The sequence below is a fragment of the Phragmites australis genome, chromosome 18 (assembly GCF_958298935.1).
Source record: "Phragmites australis chromosome 18, lpPhrAust1.1, whole genome shotgun sequence".
Classification (NCBI taxonomy): domain Eukaryota; kingdom Viridiplantae; phylum Streptophyta; class Magnoliopsida; order Poales; family Poaceae; genus Phragmites; species Phragmites australis.
The window spans coordinates 4,569,033-4,586,522 of NC_084938.1; the positions used below are offsets into that span (position 1 = coordinate 4,569,033).

At 43.6% G+C, this 17,490-nt stretch overlaps 1 protein-coding gene across 1 annotated transcript; it reads left to right on the forward strand.

Moving 5' to 3' along the window:
- Positions 1 to 11,353: 11,353 nt before the first annotated feature.
- On the forward strand, positions 11,354 to 16,573 carry LOC133899223 (homeobox-leucine zipper protein ROC1-like). Its single transcript, XM_062340197.1, has 12 exons — positions 11,354 to 11,603; positions 11,811 to 11,961; positions 12,780 to 13,045; positions 13,169 to 13,286; positions 13,453 to 14,106; positions 14,212 to 14,313; positions 14,438 to 14,638; positions 14,796 to 14,970; positions 15,067 to 15,338; positions 15,443 to 15,538; positions 15,704 to 16,096; positions 16,451 to 16,573. The coding sequence occupies exons 2-11, from the start codon at positions 11,878 to 11,880 to the stop codon at positions 16,076 to 16,078; spliced, it is 2,343 nt and encodes a 780-aa protein (XP_062196181.1). The 5' UTR covers positions 11,354 to 11,603; positions 11,811 to 11,877; the 3' UTR covers positions 16,079 to 16,096; positions 16,451 to 16,573.
- The last annotated feature ends 917 nt before the right edge of the window (positions 16,574 to 17,490 follow it).

A 17,490-nucleotide genomic window follows, 5' to 3' on the forward strand; every position in this document is an offset into this window, starting at 1 on the left:
ACGCGATCTCGGCCCTACGATCTTGATCGGACATCTCAGAGGCGATGGGGGGAGATGAGCTTGGGTCAGTGGCACTGGACACGGGTGGCGGTCAATCGACGGCGGCGCACGGCGGGAGCTTCGCCAGAGTAGCGCAAAAATACACTATCGGCCACGGATTTCAACAAGACAAGAGCAAAAGAGAGAGGAGGGCGTGGGGATCATTACCGTGGGCTTCACGTCGGCGGAGAAGAGTTGAGGGAGGTCGGCAACGTAGAGGGGCGGTCGGGTGGAGCTCGAGCTCGGTGCGGCGACGCTCCAGTGACAGAGAAGGACTGAGGCGCAGCGGGACAAGCTTTCGGTGGCCCTGCAACACCAAAGAGGGGAGAAAAGGGATCATTGGTGGCTCGACATGGAGAAACGGCGCGGCGGCGGAGCTCACCGGCGTTGAAGAAGAACGTGGCACCGAGGACGAATCCGAGCGGGAAGTGAGGTGGGAGCGGGTGGAATACGTGCAGAACGTCGCCAAGAAGACGATGGATGGCTTAAATATGCAAGAGGGTAAACGAAGCGGCCGGGATTTGAAGGGATTGGCCGGCGGCCTTAATGGAGATAAATGCAACGGTTTCTGCATTTGAGAGGGGTAATGGAGGGGGAAAACGGCCGGGGTGCTTGATTGAGGGGAGAGGATCGCGGTAGTGGCATTTACTTGGAGGGAAACGACACGGGAAGGCTCGGATTTGAACGGCGGTGACGGAGGGCGGGATTGAGCAGGTGGGAGGAGGAAGAAAGGGGCTGGTTCAAGCAGGCGGCTCGGCGGCTCTAGTCGAGCCCACCTGGCAGGGAGAGAGCTCGGTAGAGGGAGGCTCGGGCGCGAGGGAAGGTTGGCTCGGCGCAGCGCAGGAGAGGGAGGCGGCCCACGTGGGAAAAGAAAAAGGAGAGATAGGGAGGAAGCGGCTCAGGCTGGACTGAGAGGAGGGGAGAGAAGGGAGTTGGGTCAGAAAAAGGAAGGATTAGGCACAGGAAGGTTTTAGGAATTATGAAATAGCTTTTCTTTTTATTTTAAACCGATTTTCGCAAAAGGGTTTTAAACGAGCGCCATGTAGCAAAATTTTGCAAACCTTTTTCACGCATAGAAACCTATTGTAACTATGACAGTATGAATGCATCAAACGCAAATATAACCTATGGCAAATTTAAATTTAGAAATAAATTTTCTTCTATTGAACAAAATTTACAACTCCTATTTAATTCTAGCAAAATTTTAAACTATTGCAAAAATTAAAAATTTAGTTGTTACAATGGCTAATTGGTCATTGATCATATCCTTTAACATTTCTGTAGCGAATATGGTCTTTCTAGGTATGTATGTGATTTTAATAATTAATAACAACATAGTTAATGAGACTAACATGTTTGTTAAGTATATATTTTAGTAGGTCTCATAGATGTAACATATGAAGAAATCACCGAAGTCAAACTTAAGAAAATTTAAATTAGACGAGTTTAGAGAAAATTGTACTCACCGGATGATCAGATACTCAGAAAAGATATATGTACTAAGTCTAAGTATTTTCGCATTTACATATTTGTAATCTATCTTTGTATATTTAACTTTTTAGAGTAGTTTGCTAGGATTAATTATGGGTTGCAAACCCTTTTGAACGGTAGAGTAAACATTCTAGATGAATCTAAAGCATATTTAAATAAAAAATGATATAGATTTTTTGTAAAATTTTTAGAATCAACTAATTTTAAATATCCTAATTCACTCACTCTTATGACACCATAGATCCTATAATTTCCTTAATTGTGACCGTATGGAGGCGGACATAATTGGTAGAGTGATATCATAGAATGAGATACCACTAGAGATTTCCAAATATATTCACCAGATGCTTTAAAGACCATCACCATCACTCCTCTCGTGGAATTTTAACCATTTGCCTTGTGTAATAGACTATCAATTCCCCGGGTAGATCGGATATCTTGTTGTTTGTAATTATGTAAGCAAATTGTTTATTATTTTCTTTGTTGATGATGCACTTAGTTGTATTAGTGCTAAAAACCTACCACACATTTCATGGGATTTAAATTAGTAATTCAAATGCCACCATTTATTAATTTTCCATATTAAAGTTTGAGATAGGTATCTTGGCGGTTAAGTTGATTTTATAGGACATGCTATAAATAGTGATTCATCAGTGTTGGTTATGTACAAATCGTTACTGAAAATGTAACACTGCTGGTTCTTAATCTCTCGTGCCCGAACAGTGATGAAGCCGCTAAGAACCGCCACTGATGATTGCTACAGTAGACCATACCTGAAATTTGCATCTAATCTACTTTTATCTCACGTCATCATGTCCCTGGCCTCACTCCTCGCTAGAGGTAAAAACGGCTTAGATAGTTTCTGACCGATCCGAGTTAGAATCGGAAACGAATAGTTTTTTCAGAATCGACATCGGATATTTTCGGCTCGAAATCAGTATCAGATATCTGGACTACCTGAGTTCGGATATTATCTGAAACCTAGGGCTAAGACAGCATTCTAATGCTAAAAAATTCAAAATATTATTGAAATAATCATAAAAAATGTAAAAAAATATATATGTTAGAATTCATATAATCTAGCTCTGGAAATATTCAACTCCAAATATGACTATACAATGAGAAAAAAAAAGACAAATTTTATTATACATAGTCTGACATATTTTTATCTAAATTTTTTTAAGAGCTAAATTATAGTATCCTCTATATCACCAAAGTTGTTTATAATTTTTCATGATAATTTCGATAGTGTTTTGAATTTTGAGAGAAAGAGAACGAAATATTTTTTTTTACTTTTAAATGTGTCGCCTGTTGAAAGGACAATATGTTTACTTTTTTAAATGAGATATTTCTATCTCGATCGTTAGCCACTATGTGGGATGCCGATCAAGGGCATGGACGTGGTTGTCTGCCGGTTCCTATCCTACCCGATGGTGGCATTAGGGCACTGTCCATACAGCGACAGGCTCGCCAGAAAAAAAAACTCTCTTTTCCATTTGTATATATATTATCATTAGTCTTTTACTAACTTTGTGAGTTTACGATAAACTAAGTTTAAATATGTGTACTAAGTCTGAGTATGGTGTGTCTGTGTGAACTTATATCAAACAAACATGTGAACTTGTGAAGTTATAATAAACTAAGTTATGTTATTTTTTATTTAAGTGATCAAGTGTATGAGCTATATTATCACAGTTATGACGTAATAACTTTCTAGCATGAATATACTTTTTATTTTTATTATGATCTTACATACAATTTAAGTAGTTTTTATATTTCAATAAATATTCAACGATCGTATTTGTCTTCGGTCCATACTCATTTTATATTCATTTTTAATATTATTCATGATCATATTCATATCCAAACTATCCGTATTCAAATCCGGTCGTCCGCCGAGCTTGCTCCAGTATCTCTCCCGTTCTCTGCTAGATTTGCCGCCCTCTCCATCTTGCCTCGCGGATTCCAATCCGGGGCGTGGGTTGCTGCGTTGCGGCGGTGTTGGTACCCGTAAGAGTTCTAGAGGGTGCCGGTGGATTTGGCGGGGTCTGTTGGTCGATTTGGGCGGATGTAGCTCGACGTGAGCTGATCCGATGAGGGCTTGACGGTTGGCTCGTACTTGTGTGATCGTCTTTGAATGCTTGTTTGGGCTAAGCGCTAATGTTGAATGGGAGGCGTGGAGTTGTTGCGTGAGATAAGATAGGTCTGCTCTTTCCGGTTTCAAGCGCATATATTTAGGTGAAGTGCTTGCCTGATACTCTCAAGTCTCAACATTTTAATTTGGTCTTATTTACTTCTGTTGTTTATACGTGTATGTTTGTGTGGTTATTTAGCTCTACCTTACGGCGACCACGGCGGATCACAGTGCGGCTGTCACGGTGGAATTTCAGCGTGGAAGAGGATCCGGGGGAGGGCCTGGGGAGTGCGACGCCAAGCAGGTCCCAACGGCGATGGAGGAGGACGCTGGATCCTGCCGTGGCTCGAGCCAGGGGCCGGCTCGAGGGAGCAGATTTTTTCTTTTTCTTTTTTTGTTTGTGGAAGAGGACAATACTGTCGGTTTGATCCACGAACCGATAGTGATGTTAAATTTTAGTGCTGATTCTAAAACCGGCACTGATACTCAGAGTAATCAGTGATAGTTCAATATTCATTACTGAGGACAATTTTGAACCGTCATTACTGACATGTTCTGTAATAGTGATATTATGTAGTATTCTTCCAATGTTTACGCTCATGTTAGACATTTTGATGCAGGATGCCATGAAAGTTTGACCACATGTGACCATTTTGGAGAGAATATACAAAACGATCCAATTTTGTGATAATATCTTTCTATCATACGTGCATCAAGTAGGTGTATCAAGCCCCAGAAGTAGAGATGGCAAAGTGTCGGATCATAAGCGAGTGAAGCGAGAACGCACCCGACTCAAAACCCGAGATATTAAACCCGACATGGCTCTAAAATACTTATCGGATCCAAAATTACCCTCGGCCCCAATGGGGACCTAGGACCCGACAGGGGCCCAGGACCCGAGAAAGCGGATCTAGATCTTCCCAGACGTCGGCTCATCTTTCCCACGCGACGGCGCAGCTCCCTCACCGTTGGCCCGTCGGCCTCCCTCGCCGTGCCTCCTCAGTCCCTCACTACACCGTCACCCTCCCCCACCGTGCCTCCCTTGCACGGTCACCCTCCTGCGCCGCTCCCTCGCTGCGCCTCCCGCACCGCACTCTCACGTCCTCCCGCACCGGCGCCTTCCTCGCCACGCCTCCCACGCCACCGCAATGTCGTCTGCGGAGTTAGAGGGGAGGAGGGGAGGGCAGGAGATGGAGGAGGAGGACCGAGGATGACAGTTGTGTTGGCGCCGGCTGCAGCCGCACGCGGGGGATGAGGACGGGGAAGGAGCGGACTAGGCATGTGGGGTGGGTGGTCGGGTGAGTGGTGTGGCACTGTGGCCTGTGGGCTGTCCGTCTATCTGGCGGTGGAGTGGCCTTGGATTTTGGGTGACACTGCGGGTGCAAAATAGGATCCAGACCCAGTTTGGGTTGGGGCCTCGACCCAATGGCCCTGTGACGCTATTTTTCCATCCGAATCCGGCTCTATCGGATCTGAAATCTGTGAGCACCTGACCCGGCGGAGCCCATTGTCACCCTTGCCCAGAAAGCCAGTACTGTATTTTCACATCATATTAATGTTGAGGGCAACATATATCTTCAGAACATCGATGGCATTATTCTACTAGACCTTACTGTCTTAAAAAGGCTACAATTGCTACAACAGCTGGACAACTGAAGCTAGAAAAATCTATAAGTTGGACAACAGTTAGAATATTTTCTTGAATGCATTTATTTATGAGATAGCCCAAGTAAACCGTACTGCGCTTCTACCCAAACATCGTCCAACTGTGTACAATTGACCTATTCCAAGAAGCAAATAAGTCCAAGATGAAGCTTAAGCAAGTCAAAAGGAAATAAACCAACAAGACCATGTCATAGGGTCAGAGGTTGACATGAAGTAATGACTAAATTCAATGCAATTTGGAATTTGGATGATGACTCAAGAGACAAATACTACTAATGGTTGTTATACAGCAAGACCATCTACCAGGCTATTATGCTAATTAAAATGCTTAGGTGCTCTACCACACTCCTTCAGAAATTAAAAAAGAAGTGGCAACAGGACTACATGAGTTCTAAGTGCTTAGTTTGTTACTACATCCGTTCTTTTTTACTTGCCTTTTAGATATCGATATGGTCTTCAACAAGTACGTTTGACTATTATTTTGACAGCTATATTTTAGTAAAAGTTGATAAAAATTAGATGATGTTAAAATAATTTTTATAATAAATTCACTACTATCATTTTCATGTACCAAATTCTAATAATTTTATGTATATTAGTGGTCAAAGTTTCTAAAGTTTAACTGTATGTATTTAGGATAATATTAAGAACAGAGGTAGTATATGAAATGAGTATAAACACATATGTTGCAAAAGCAACTATAGGTTAAAATGCTCATTATATACTGAGACCGTGTGAATGTCCAAAGCAACCATTCTGTTTTTAAAATGTTTCTTTTTCACATTGAAAGTGAAAAGCAGTACTGGTTGTAGATTTCTCTGTGAAGCATTGTTGCAATTGTACATCTCAATGACATGGTTGTAGGAACTTTTACCAAATCCTAATATATACATATATATAAACTAACGTTAACCTAGAGTACACAAAAGCCCAAATCTAAAAGTTCCCGATAGTCACGCCTAATACGTATGGAGTGCAACCCGCACTGCTTAGCCATATCCGCCACAAAAAGCCGGTGACGCTTTAGGATTCGGGAAAAAAACATAAATGACCATATTTTTCTAAAATACATATATGTGCACCTTATTCAGTATATATATGCTACAACTTTTTGTTCATTAGTTACTCGATTAAAGATTTCTGGTTTAGGAGACAGATGAATTTATATGAGTATATAGGACACAAATTCAAAATCTAGGGTTCACCTTATTTCTTTTTCTCTTCCCAAATGTGCCCAAGTCTAAATAGTTAAATGCTACTCCCTTGTTGAAGGATGCTCCACCTTTCCTTGTAAATGCTTTGCTCGAACAATGTAATCCTGCTCCTTTGATGTATATCGAAGCACATGTTCAAAAAAGAGTCCAATGTTCAGAATTGAAAATGAGTGGAAGCTAGTTTATTGCATTCGACATGGATATGTAGCATTTTATTTCAAAATAGCTAGTATAAAAATTCAGCTACTGTAATTTTCACGCTCTATGATAAACTTGCATACAGTAGCGTACATACTTTATTGCATATGCCTTTGAATGTTTACGGTCTCTGGTATACTGATCAGGGTACGTACGTACACTCAATTAAAATGAATCCCAAGATGAGCAGCAACTTTAGTTATTGAAGTCCCGTAGCTTCATAAATATTATCAACCACCAAACTGATGGTCATACGAGATCTTTAAGCAGTTGCCAAATGTCATGAAGATAGAACGTGAAGATCGATTTGCATTGATTAAATTCGCACCGCGTGTTTCACTGCACAAATATAGTTTTTGCCATTAATGAAACATGCATGAAGATTAAACTTAATTAACGCTTTCGCTAAATCATGGACATTGGACATCTACGAGAACTAGGGGCGGAGCTAGAATCGACCCAAGGCTAGGGTTCGGTAGTGTCTTCTTGGAATTTTAGGATTATTTGTTTCAACTTTTGTTTTTGAGCTTTTTTAAAGGTTGTGTTTTTTTTGTCTAAAAAACTATTTTTTAATAAATTGTTGTCTTCTATAATAGATTTTTAGCTTCTCAGCATATAGCTTATTAGAAAAATGCATCTCAGCGAGTTTCTCAGATTTAGTTCATTTTTCTCAGAAACAAACTTCTGTCTTCTGCAGAAGCCACTTTTCCAGAACCCCGTTTGTCCTGACTTCTGGCAGTAGCAAAAGCAGAACCAAAAACAGAAAACAAACAATGCCTTAGTCTTGAGCCCTCCAATCCATTATTTTTCTTATTTTGTAGTAAAATTTTAATACCTTTTTAATCCCAAAGTTAGCATTAAAGCACGTGTTTAGTCTTGCATCCACCCTTAATGAGAACAGCATACTACCATAAAAATAGTCATTAGTGTCTTATTTTTAATGCTAGTTTAAAAATAACCGGCAATAAAAAAATATCATTATCGCTTCTTACCCAAAACCGACTGTAATAGTACATCCGGCAAAATTGGACATTGATAATAAAGTATCACCGCTTGTTTAATTAAAAAACTGACAGTGATACTATTACTGTTGGTTTATATATAATGGAGAGAGCGGTAATCAAATATAACGAATCCACAGTGTTATTTGATTATCACTGCTAATTCTAGCTATAAATCGATAATGATAATAGAGGTTTTATCATCACCGGTTCGGTATATTAACCGATAATAATAATCAAATGCAAGCTATCTTCAGAAATTCATAACTTTTTTATACAAAGTTGGTTGGAGACAAATTTTATATGAAAATTATAATACTCGATGAGATCTACAACTTCGTAGTTGATGATTTTTTTTATTTAAAGCCATATAGATACCTAAATAATCATCTAAATACTGTCAAAGGAAAACAACGCACTGAACCACAAAGTAAATTGTTGGTTCTAGTGTAACACTAGTACGAATGATTGAAAAAACCACAAAAAGGGCCACATAGTTGAAAACTATAACTTCAAATATTTTTATCGTAATTTTGGTATCTCAGATAGATCAAACGTCTGCGCATCACTGACTTTCAGATGTAAAAAAATTCAGATAAATTGAAGAAGATCAATTTTCGAACAAAAACTTCAAGGATCAAGGGTCTTCTGAGCATTTTTTGTCAAGAAAAGTACAGATATAAACACTTATATTCACTGATTATTTTATTAAAGAGTGCATGAACTGGAGACAGTTTTTTTATAGTAAGTCGGATAGAGATAAACTTTATATGAATATTGTAGATATCGACAAGATGTACAACTTTTAACTTTTTCATTTAAATCTATATAGATGTTCCAATAATCATCCAAAGATTTGAGTAGGAAAGGTCAAAAGAATAAATTTTAACATAGTCATCAGGTAAGACTGTGAGATAAGATGGTAAAGAAGCTTCCGTGTGAGGGGAAGGTTGCTGGTTCGAATCCCACCAAATGCACAACCACGTAATTTATTATATTCGAGTGAGGGCGACTATAGGAGCCACGAAGTGTTATCACAAAGTCAAAAAGGCATGTGGGAAGTCGCAGGGTTCATTCATTGAGTGCGATTTTTTTATCCAAAAAAATCAGATTTTGAATCGATTACCACTACTGGTATTACTACCGCTTATTCACTGATGGTTCAAAAACCAATAGTATACCATTTTTTAACCGGTGGTGATGACATTTTTTAAAGGGGTGATGACATTTTGTATAGTAACGATAACTCACGGACACACATATAATATAATGGAGATGTGTGTAAAAACTCGCACGTTGAACTCATTTTTGCGGCCATGCAAGAGCGTCCTTCATAATGTCATGCGCACACATCTTCTATTTCAATTGTTTATTAAAAAAATATAAAATTGATAAGAGAATCGATAGATAAATAAGAGAGAAAAACGATTGAGATAGAGGATACATACGCACTACGTAGTACGGAGTTGTATTTCCCGTTTCAATCTCTCTGGTCCCCAACTAACCCTACTCACACCGTTACCCCTAACGGGGAATATTTAACTTTTTGTCACTCTACTGGAGTGACAATTCCTCGCTGAGGATGATAAATGGGTCCTCCTAAGTCTATGACAGTGAGTCCAGTGGCAAATTTACCACTCTACCGGATGACAGAGTGGCAAAAAATTAAATGGCCTCTCCCGCTTAATGCATTATAAGGTTATTCTATAGAAATATTAACCAACTGCAAAAACTAAATTTTATATTTTGCATGATATTACGCCGCGTAAGATCAGTTTCTTACTAATCGTGGGCATCTAATAACTGATGTGCGCGGCATCTCCCGCTTAATTAACGGCAGAGCTCCTGCCTTTTTGTATAAAAGAAAATCTAGCAGGTGTGGCACCAGGATTATTCGGTTCAAAATAAAAAGGTCCTGCTAGCGTCCGGACGTTCGGCTAGACACTAGCATCGGATGCATATTTCACTGTCTAATTGAATAGCATGGACAGTTTTTTTTGTCGTTCGATCATGATAAAAAAATCTTTCACCGTAATATATAAAGATGTTTCACGCAACATTCATCTCGATCCGTTTTTTTTCTCATGAGGCAACAAAACCAATCGTAAAAATTACAGTACCCCACGGTAAGATAGACATCCTAGACCACCCCGTTACAAAAATTACAGAAGATGTGAACAAAATCAAGAGTTCACCACTAACAGCTGATATATACAAATGGTCTCAAATAAATGACGCAACCCTCCCACTCAAACAACAACATTTGACATTGCAACAAGAAACAAATAATTCTTGCAACATACTAAAAAGCTTAGTACAACAAGTGTCAAAAACAAAAGAGATTGCAACAAATAGAAAATGTTGATGTAACATTTTAAAATAACTAATGAAACATAAAAGTAACACTAGTGTAACATACTGAAATATAATTCAAAGATCTCAAATAAACAAATTTAGGATTATGCAACATTACAACATTTCAAAACATAACTGACAACATTAGAAAATAGTACTTACATCATCCAAGATCAGAAGCTGAAACATCTGCATCAAGCAACATCTACAGTATACAGATCTGAAGGAAGGTGCTCAAATATCTAACACCTATTGGAACAAATCGAAAACATTGTTGCAACATGCCTACTCAGAATGTGGCACACGAGAAGCCATGAGGATGCTCCGGGATCGATGCAACGACCTCGAGCTCGTTGCATCCTGCTCCTACAATTTTTTCTTAGTCAAGACAGGCCATCGTACCAAATTCACATATGGAGCCACCAGACACGTAGGGATTGTGTTGGCGTGAAAAGTTATCACGCCAAACACTGAGCACCTTGTGTGTAAATCGAACCGAAACCTCCCTGGAAGAACCAGAAGTTTTGGCCTCCCCGATCAGAAGTTCTGGTCTGGATCACCCGACGGGCAGCACCGTTGCCGTGGCACCGCAATGTTGGACCTTCGTCGTCACCCACGCTTGGAAGAAACTATTACTGCAACAAATAAAAACATGTACTGCAACAACAAAAATACATTCCTGCAACATCGCCAACAAAGATGTGCAAGAGGCTCTAAAAACGTAGACGCGTGGCGAGCGAACCTGCGAGCGGACGAGTGCGTTGTTCATGCGATCTGCGAGCAAGACCACGAGCAGGCGGGCGAGCACGTGTGATATTTCACATTGACGGATGATGCAAACTCGTGGAAATTTTCCTTCACTTGAGGTGGGCTGCACTCAAGAGCCAGCGTCTGATTTTTTTTCTATATCAGACGTAAGATCGACGAGGGGTATTACCGTAATAAAAAGAATACTTTTGTTGCTATTTGACATCCTGCGGAGGAACCATATATGAGCATATGCATTCAAATCACATGAACAACTTGAGGTGCCAGGTTTCAAGGTTTCAATTAATACTGGCCTCTTGTTTTTAGAGGACAGCTAATTAGCTGCACTGTAAATTTGGCAGTAGCAAACTCTCAACAGAAAAAACAGGTCATACATGTATAGCGTACTAGTAGTGTAGTGCCTGTCACCGTGTACGTTACTTGGAAATCTCTCTATCTCTATCCTTGGCTGCCTGAGCAATAACGCTGCACCCTCTCTCAATAAATGCGTTTGCATCCATCCGCTCTCCACTCCCAGGCCGGCAATAACTCCTTCCTCCCCATCTCCTCATTCTCCCATCCGCCGTTCCCCTTCCTCTTCCTAGCTCCTCCCATGGCGTCTTCTTCCCCCCAGAGATCTCTCCATGCTCTTTCTGCCACCGTTTGCTAGCCAGCTACCATACACAGCACTGATTTCTGCAGCTTCTTGCATGCGATATCATCACACGCGTCTTTGGAAGGCAGAAGCAGGGATCAGAGGTACAGATCGCCTGTCTTAGATCTCATCACAACCTAACCAAGTTCTTGGCTTGGTAGCTCTTGCGTGTGCGTGCCCTAGATCTGCTGTTACGTGGCGTGCAAGCCAGTGATCTGTGAACATTTTTAGGATATACCGCCTGCTTCTTTTCTCCTGGTTGACTCGGGCGGACAAACATATACGTGTATGTAATATGCCTCGTCTTGCAGAATGAGAGCGCTGCTAGAGAGCAAGAGCTAGGGTTTGGGAGGCGCTAATACCACTAGGCCAACCATCATGACGTCGGCGAGGCGCATGCCGGCGATGATCGGCCGGAATGGCGTCGCATATGGGTCGTCGTCAGCGCTGTCTCTGAACCAGGTAATTCCAGTGTGAAATTTGAGGTGTGCAAGATCAGTGTCTGTGGGTAGTTTCGGGGAAGAGAAAAAAAGGAGTTTCGTGTTTTCTTTTTCTTGCAAGTATTTTGTTTTTGTTCTTTATTAATGTTTTCTTGCTTGTGCATATCTTTTCCTGAATTAGTTTCGCTGTGAAACAGTAGGCTGTACACATATGCATGTATTAGTTGTGCGACCATTGAAGGATATTGAGCAGTTAATTTGCTAGCTATTTAATGGAAGGTGAGTAGGACTGGTAGGAGGAAGAAGAGACAAGTCGATTCCATGAAGTATATATATGACCACATATGCGTATATCCACGGTTGATTCTATAGTTCTTGATCTTGCACACACATTATCTTTTTAGAAAAAAAAAGAAATGAACGAACTTCTTACGCATCCACAGCAGTTGAAAACTTTGTGTTCATTTCTTCCGTAGCATCTCGTTGAAAAGCAAAAATCATTTCTTCTCATTTTAAATGGAGCAGGTTCCCTTTGCATGTACAGATGTACAAGAATAATTACAGCAACACAGAAAAATCCAAAATTAGTAAATGAATAAGGAGAAAAAAAGTTTTGCTTCACTCTCCTTTCATGCATTCAACGCAATTCCCCATTCAAAGTAGGACTGCTCCAAAAAGATAGTATTTTTTTCCCCATTGGATCTTTAGTGTTTCATTAACTTTATGTAATCCCCAGATCTTCTCCTCGCTTTCTCAATCCTCAATGTATTGATATAGTAGTATCATCTTAAATTCTGACTCCTATATACTATGTATGTGGACTGATCGAATAAATTGCAGGCTGACTTGCTAGACAGCCATCACCTGCAGCAAGCGTTCCAGCAGCAGCTCTTCGACCAGATCCCGGCCGCCGCAGTGGACAGCAGCGACAACATGATCCACGGCCGCGCCGACGCGCTAGCTGACGAGTTTGAGAGCAAGTCGTGCAGCGAGAACCCCGACGGCGCCTCTGGCGACGACGACGGGCAGGAGGACCCCAACCAGCGGCCAAACAAGAAGAAGAGATACCACCGCCACACCCAGCACCAGATCCAGGAGATGGAAGCGTAAGATCGATGGAACCATGATTTGTCGTTAATTTGATCTCTTCCAATTTTCCTCAAAATTTTTATAAATTTACAGCCAAAATTCATGTGTGAATGTTTGGATTGTGAATTGTGATGGATCAGGTTCTTCAAGGAGTGCCCGCACCCGGACGACAAGCAGCGGAAGGAGCTGAGCCGGGAGCTCGGCCTCGAGCCGCTGCAGGTCAAGTTTTGGTTCCAGAACAAGCGCACACAGATGAAGGCAAGCTTTACTACTTCAGTCCAATACGATGCTTGGAAAAGATTGATTTTTTTTTTGTTAAATTACAATCCAAATGTGCATGCGTCACTGTTGATCTTAACCTCACCACGTGGCAAGCTGGTCGATTTGTAGTATGTTGCTAATCGTGTCAACGTGACTGGTGCAGAACCAGCACGAGCGGCAGGAGAACGCGCAGCTGCGCGCGGAGAACGACAAGCTGCGCGCCGAGAACATGCGGTACAAGGAGGCGCTCGGCACGGCGTCCTGCCCCAGCTGCGGCGGCCCGGCCGCCCTCGGCGAGATGTCCTTCGACGAGCACCACCTCCGCCTCGAGAACGCCCGCCTCCGCGACGAGATCGACAGGATCTCGGGCATCGCCGCCAAGCACGTTGGCAAGCCCATGGTCTCCTTCCCGGTGCTGTCCAGCCCGCTGGCCGCCGCTGCCGCCCGCTCCCCGCTAGACCTCGCCGGCGCGTACGGCGTACAGCCGACTGGCCTCGTCGCCGACCACCTGTTCGGCGTTGGAGCCGGCGCCGGGGAGCTTCTGAGGAGCGTGTCAACGGGCCAGCTCGACGCCGACAAGCCCATGATCGTCGAGCTGGCCGTCGCCGCCATGGACGAGCTCCTCCGGATGGCGCGGCTCGACGCGCCGCTCTGGGGCGCGGGCGCGGCGGGGGCGCAGCTGGACGAGGAGGAGTACGGCCGGATGTTCCCTGGCGGGCTCGGGCCGAGGCAGTACGGGCTCCGGCCGGAGGCGTCCCGTGACGGCGCCGTCGTGATCATGACGCGCGACAGCCTCGTCGAGATCCTCATGGACGCGGTCAGTGACTGACAACAGTGCCGACAGCATAAATTGATTGGTTTCACCTGCATGGATATGATTGATCTCTGCTTGCTGATCTTTGCGATTCCATCTGTCTTGCAGAACCGATTCACTGCGGTGTTCTCCAGCATCGTGTCCAGTGCTTCTACGCATGAGGTGCTGTCCACCGGCGTGGCAGGGAGCTACAATGGTGCATTGCAAGTGGTGTGTGTCATGCATTAATCCCATCTATATATGGTCCATTGTTTGATAAGTGGCAAATGCACATTGTGATGTTGGTCGTGCACTCGTGCATGTGTAGCTTACAATGTTGTTCATCAACTTGCAGATGTCAATGGAGTTCCAGGTGCCGTCGCCGCTGGTGCCGACACGGGAGAGCTATTTCTTGAGGTACTGCAAGCACAACCCTGATGGAACATGGGCTGTCGTCGATGTCTCTCTCGACAGCCTCCGCCCTAGCCCTGTTTTGAAGTGCCGGCGCAGGCCGTCCGGCTGCCTTATCCAAGAAATGCCCAATGGCTACTCAAAGGTTAACTCCTGGATTTTTTGCTCAATCAGCAGTACAACAATAGTTGCAACTTTTCCGACAGCGCGCATATTCAACTTTGAAAGTGTTCTGTCAGCAATGTTGTGGTTTCCTGTCAGGAAACTCGTGTTAATGTCAGGACGCGTTCTTGTCCCTGCAGGTGACCTGGGTGGAGCATGTTGAGGTTGATGACAGGTCGGTGCACAACCTCTACAAGCCTTTGGTGAATTCAGGCCTCGCATTCGGCGCGAAACGATGGGTCGGCACGCTGGACCGGCAGTGCGAGCGCCTCGCCAGCGCCATGGCCAACAACATCCCCAACGGCGACCTTGGTGGTAAGTACACACAAATCACTTCTACGTGAAATGCAATTAATGTTAATATCATATATATATATATAATGAATATATGTCGGTGTGGATCCGTTGCAGTGATCACAAGCATAGAAGGGAGGAAGAGCATGCTGAAGCTGGCGGAGCGTATGGTGGCGAGCTTCTGCGGCGGCGTGACGGCGTCTGCTGCACACCAGTGGACGACGCTGTCGGGCAGCGGCGCGGAGGACGTGCGCGTCATGACGAGGAAGAGCGTCGACGACCCCGGCAGGCCACCGGGCATCGTGCTCAACGCCGCCACCTCATTCTGGATCCCCGTCCCGCCCAAGAGGGTCTTCGACTTCCTCCGCGACGAGACCTCTCGCAGCGCGGTACGCACGTCGCACCGCCGATGGCCTAGCTATTTTCTCCCTACGGCACTCGTGTGATTGTTGGGCGAATTAACTATTTTCCTGACAAAATTTTGAATCCGCAGTGGGACATCCTCTCCAACGGTGGTGCCGTCCAAGAAATGGCTCACATCGCCAACGGCCGGGACCATGGCAACTGCGTCTCACTTCTTCGTGTCAATGTAAGTGCCCATGACTTCAATTCACCAAATTTTATCCCTTTTTTTACCCCAAAAAAAATAGTTCTGAGCTCTGATAATACATTGCTACTATTCTTGGTCATGATCTTTTTTTCAGCAGTAACTAATTGACACATGTAACACTTTCTTTGTAATGGTGTTATGCAGAGTACAAACTCGAACCAGAGCAACATGCTGATCCTGCAAGAGAGCTGCACCGACGCGTCGGGCTCGTACGTCGTGTACGCGCCGGTGGACGTGGTGGCGATGAACGTGGTGCTCAACGGCGGCGACCCAGACTACGTGGCCCTGCTGCCATCGGGCTTCGCCATCCTCCCTGACGGGCCTCCGGGTGCCGCCGCCACGCAAGGGGAGAGCGTCGGTGGTGGCGGGTCCCTCCTGACGGTGGCGTTCCAGATCCTGGTCGACTCCGTCCCCACCGCGAAGCTCTCGCTGGGCTCCGTCGCGACGGTGAACAGCCTCATCGCCTGCACCGTGGAGCGCATCAAGGCCGCCATCTGCGGGGAAGCCAACCCGCAGTAGCCATCATATGCTTGAGAGGTATATCTCAGTCTATCTAGAGTCTCACATGTGCATATATAGCCAGGTACTCTTGGTCCAAAATAGATGTCCTAAATTGCATGCATGCAATTAAATTTCAAAACATTCACACAACTATAGATAAATGTACTTAGATCTATCATACAAAAATGATTTTAGTATAACTTTCGATAGCACATACAAACGTGTTTATTGTAGACCGTATCGATGTACTAAGCGGTGAACAGCCCGAAGGAAAGTAGTGGTCACTGGTCAGCAATGCACGAAACTTAAAGCGCGTAGCTGATGTGCAACATTTGGGTTTAATTGGTTTACATTCAGTGGGGATTCCTGTGTGTTTGAATGTTTTTGCAGGGAAGGCAGCAAGATTTTTGGAGAGTTCATCAGTGGGGAGTCAAGAACGCACCTCAGACTCTCCTTGCCATGTGGTGCTCATACTGCTAGTGTCCATTGCCAGTAGCTTGTCAGTGCTCGCGATCGAAAACGTCGCGAAAAAGAAGAAGGCGTCACCGCTATGCAAGGGGGGATGGTTCGGGTATTGACTTCCCCGTCGATTCTACAACAGAAATGGATGCTGCTAGATGCTATTCTGGGTCTCTTTCCATAATTAGGGCTTCAATTTAATTGCTGCTGTGCACTTTGTCATGTTTGTGCTATTGTTGTTCAGGCTAAGGTGCCGGCCAGGATGGTAGCTAGAGAACAGATATTTGTCTCTCTCTTTTGGATTTGCAAAGATTTGTAGGCTTTAGGTGTTCGGTCGTAACTATTCCTGGCTAAAACGTGCCTGTTGTCGCATGTAGATTTTTGCTATTTATTTTTGAGAGAACGACACCAAGAGAATTGTCGTGTTTTATTTAAGGAAAGAAAGAGATTCAACACCATCAAATCCCAGCTAAAACAACCGGAGACACAACATGCATCTGGAAACCACATGACACAGAAGAACCCCTCAACTAAGCAGAGGCAGCGGTGCACTCATGAAGACAGCACTATCTTAAGGATACGGCATACGGAGGTATTAAAGACTACAACAGGCAAAGTCAAAAATAAATGATAAAAGACTATTCCAACCACAACCTCTTCCTTTGATCAATGTTTATTTTCGCTAAACTTGCTACCCCTTCTGGGTCCAGCAATTGCCTCTTGAAAATGCGTCGATTTCTTTTCTTCCAAACATTTCACCAAAAGTACAAAACAACTCCATTGAACTCTCATCTGCCTTCACTTGGAATCTTGATACGTGCATGTCGCCACCATGAGCGGACACTCGTATGGTCAGCTAGAGCAGGGAGGTCGCTCTAACCAAACTAAAGAGATAAAAAGCACCACACTTGATTCATATAGGAACATTTTTTTGCAAGGTGGGTGATGTCCTCATTTGCGGAGTGACACAA

Excerpts from the sequence above, each read along its gene's own strand:
- LOC133899223 (XM_062340197.1), top strand. The coding sequence starts at position 11,878 with ATGACGTCGGCGAGGCGCATGCCGGCGATGATCGGCCGGAATGGCGTC. Across the intron at positions 13,046-13,168 it reads CAGATCCAGGAGATGGAAGC|GTTCTTCAAGGAGTGCCCGC; the intron begins GTAAGATCGATG and ends GTGATGGATCAG. Across the intron at positions 13,287-13,452 it reads ACAAGCGCACACAGATGAAG|AACCAGCACGAGCGGCAGGA; the intron begins GCAAGCTTTACT and ends TGACTGGTGCAG.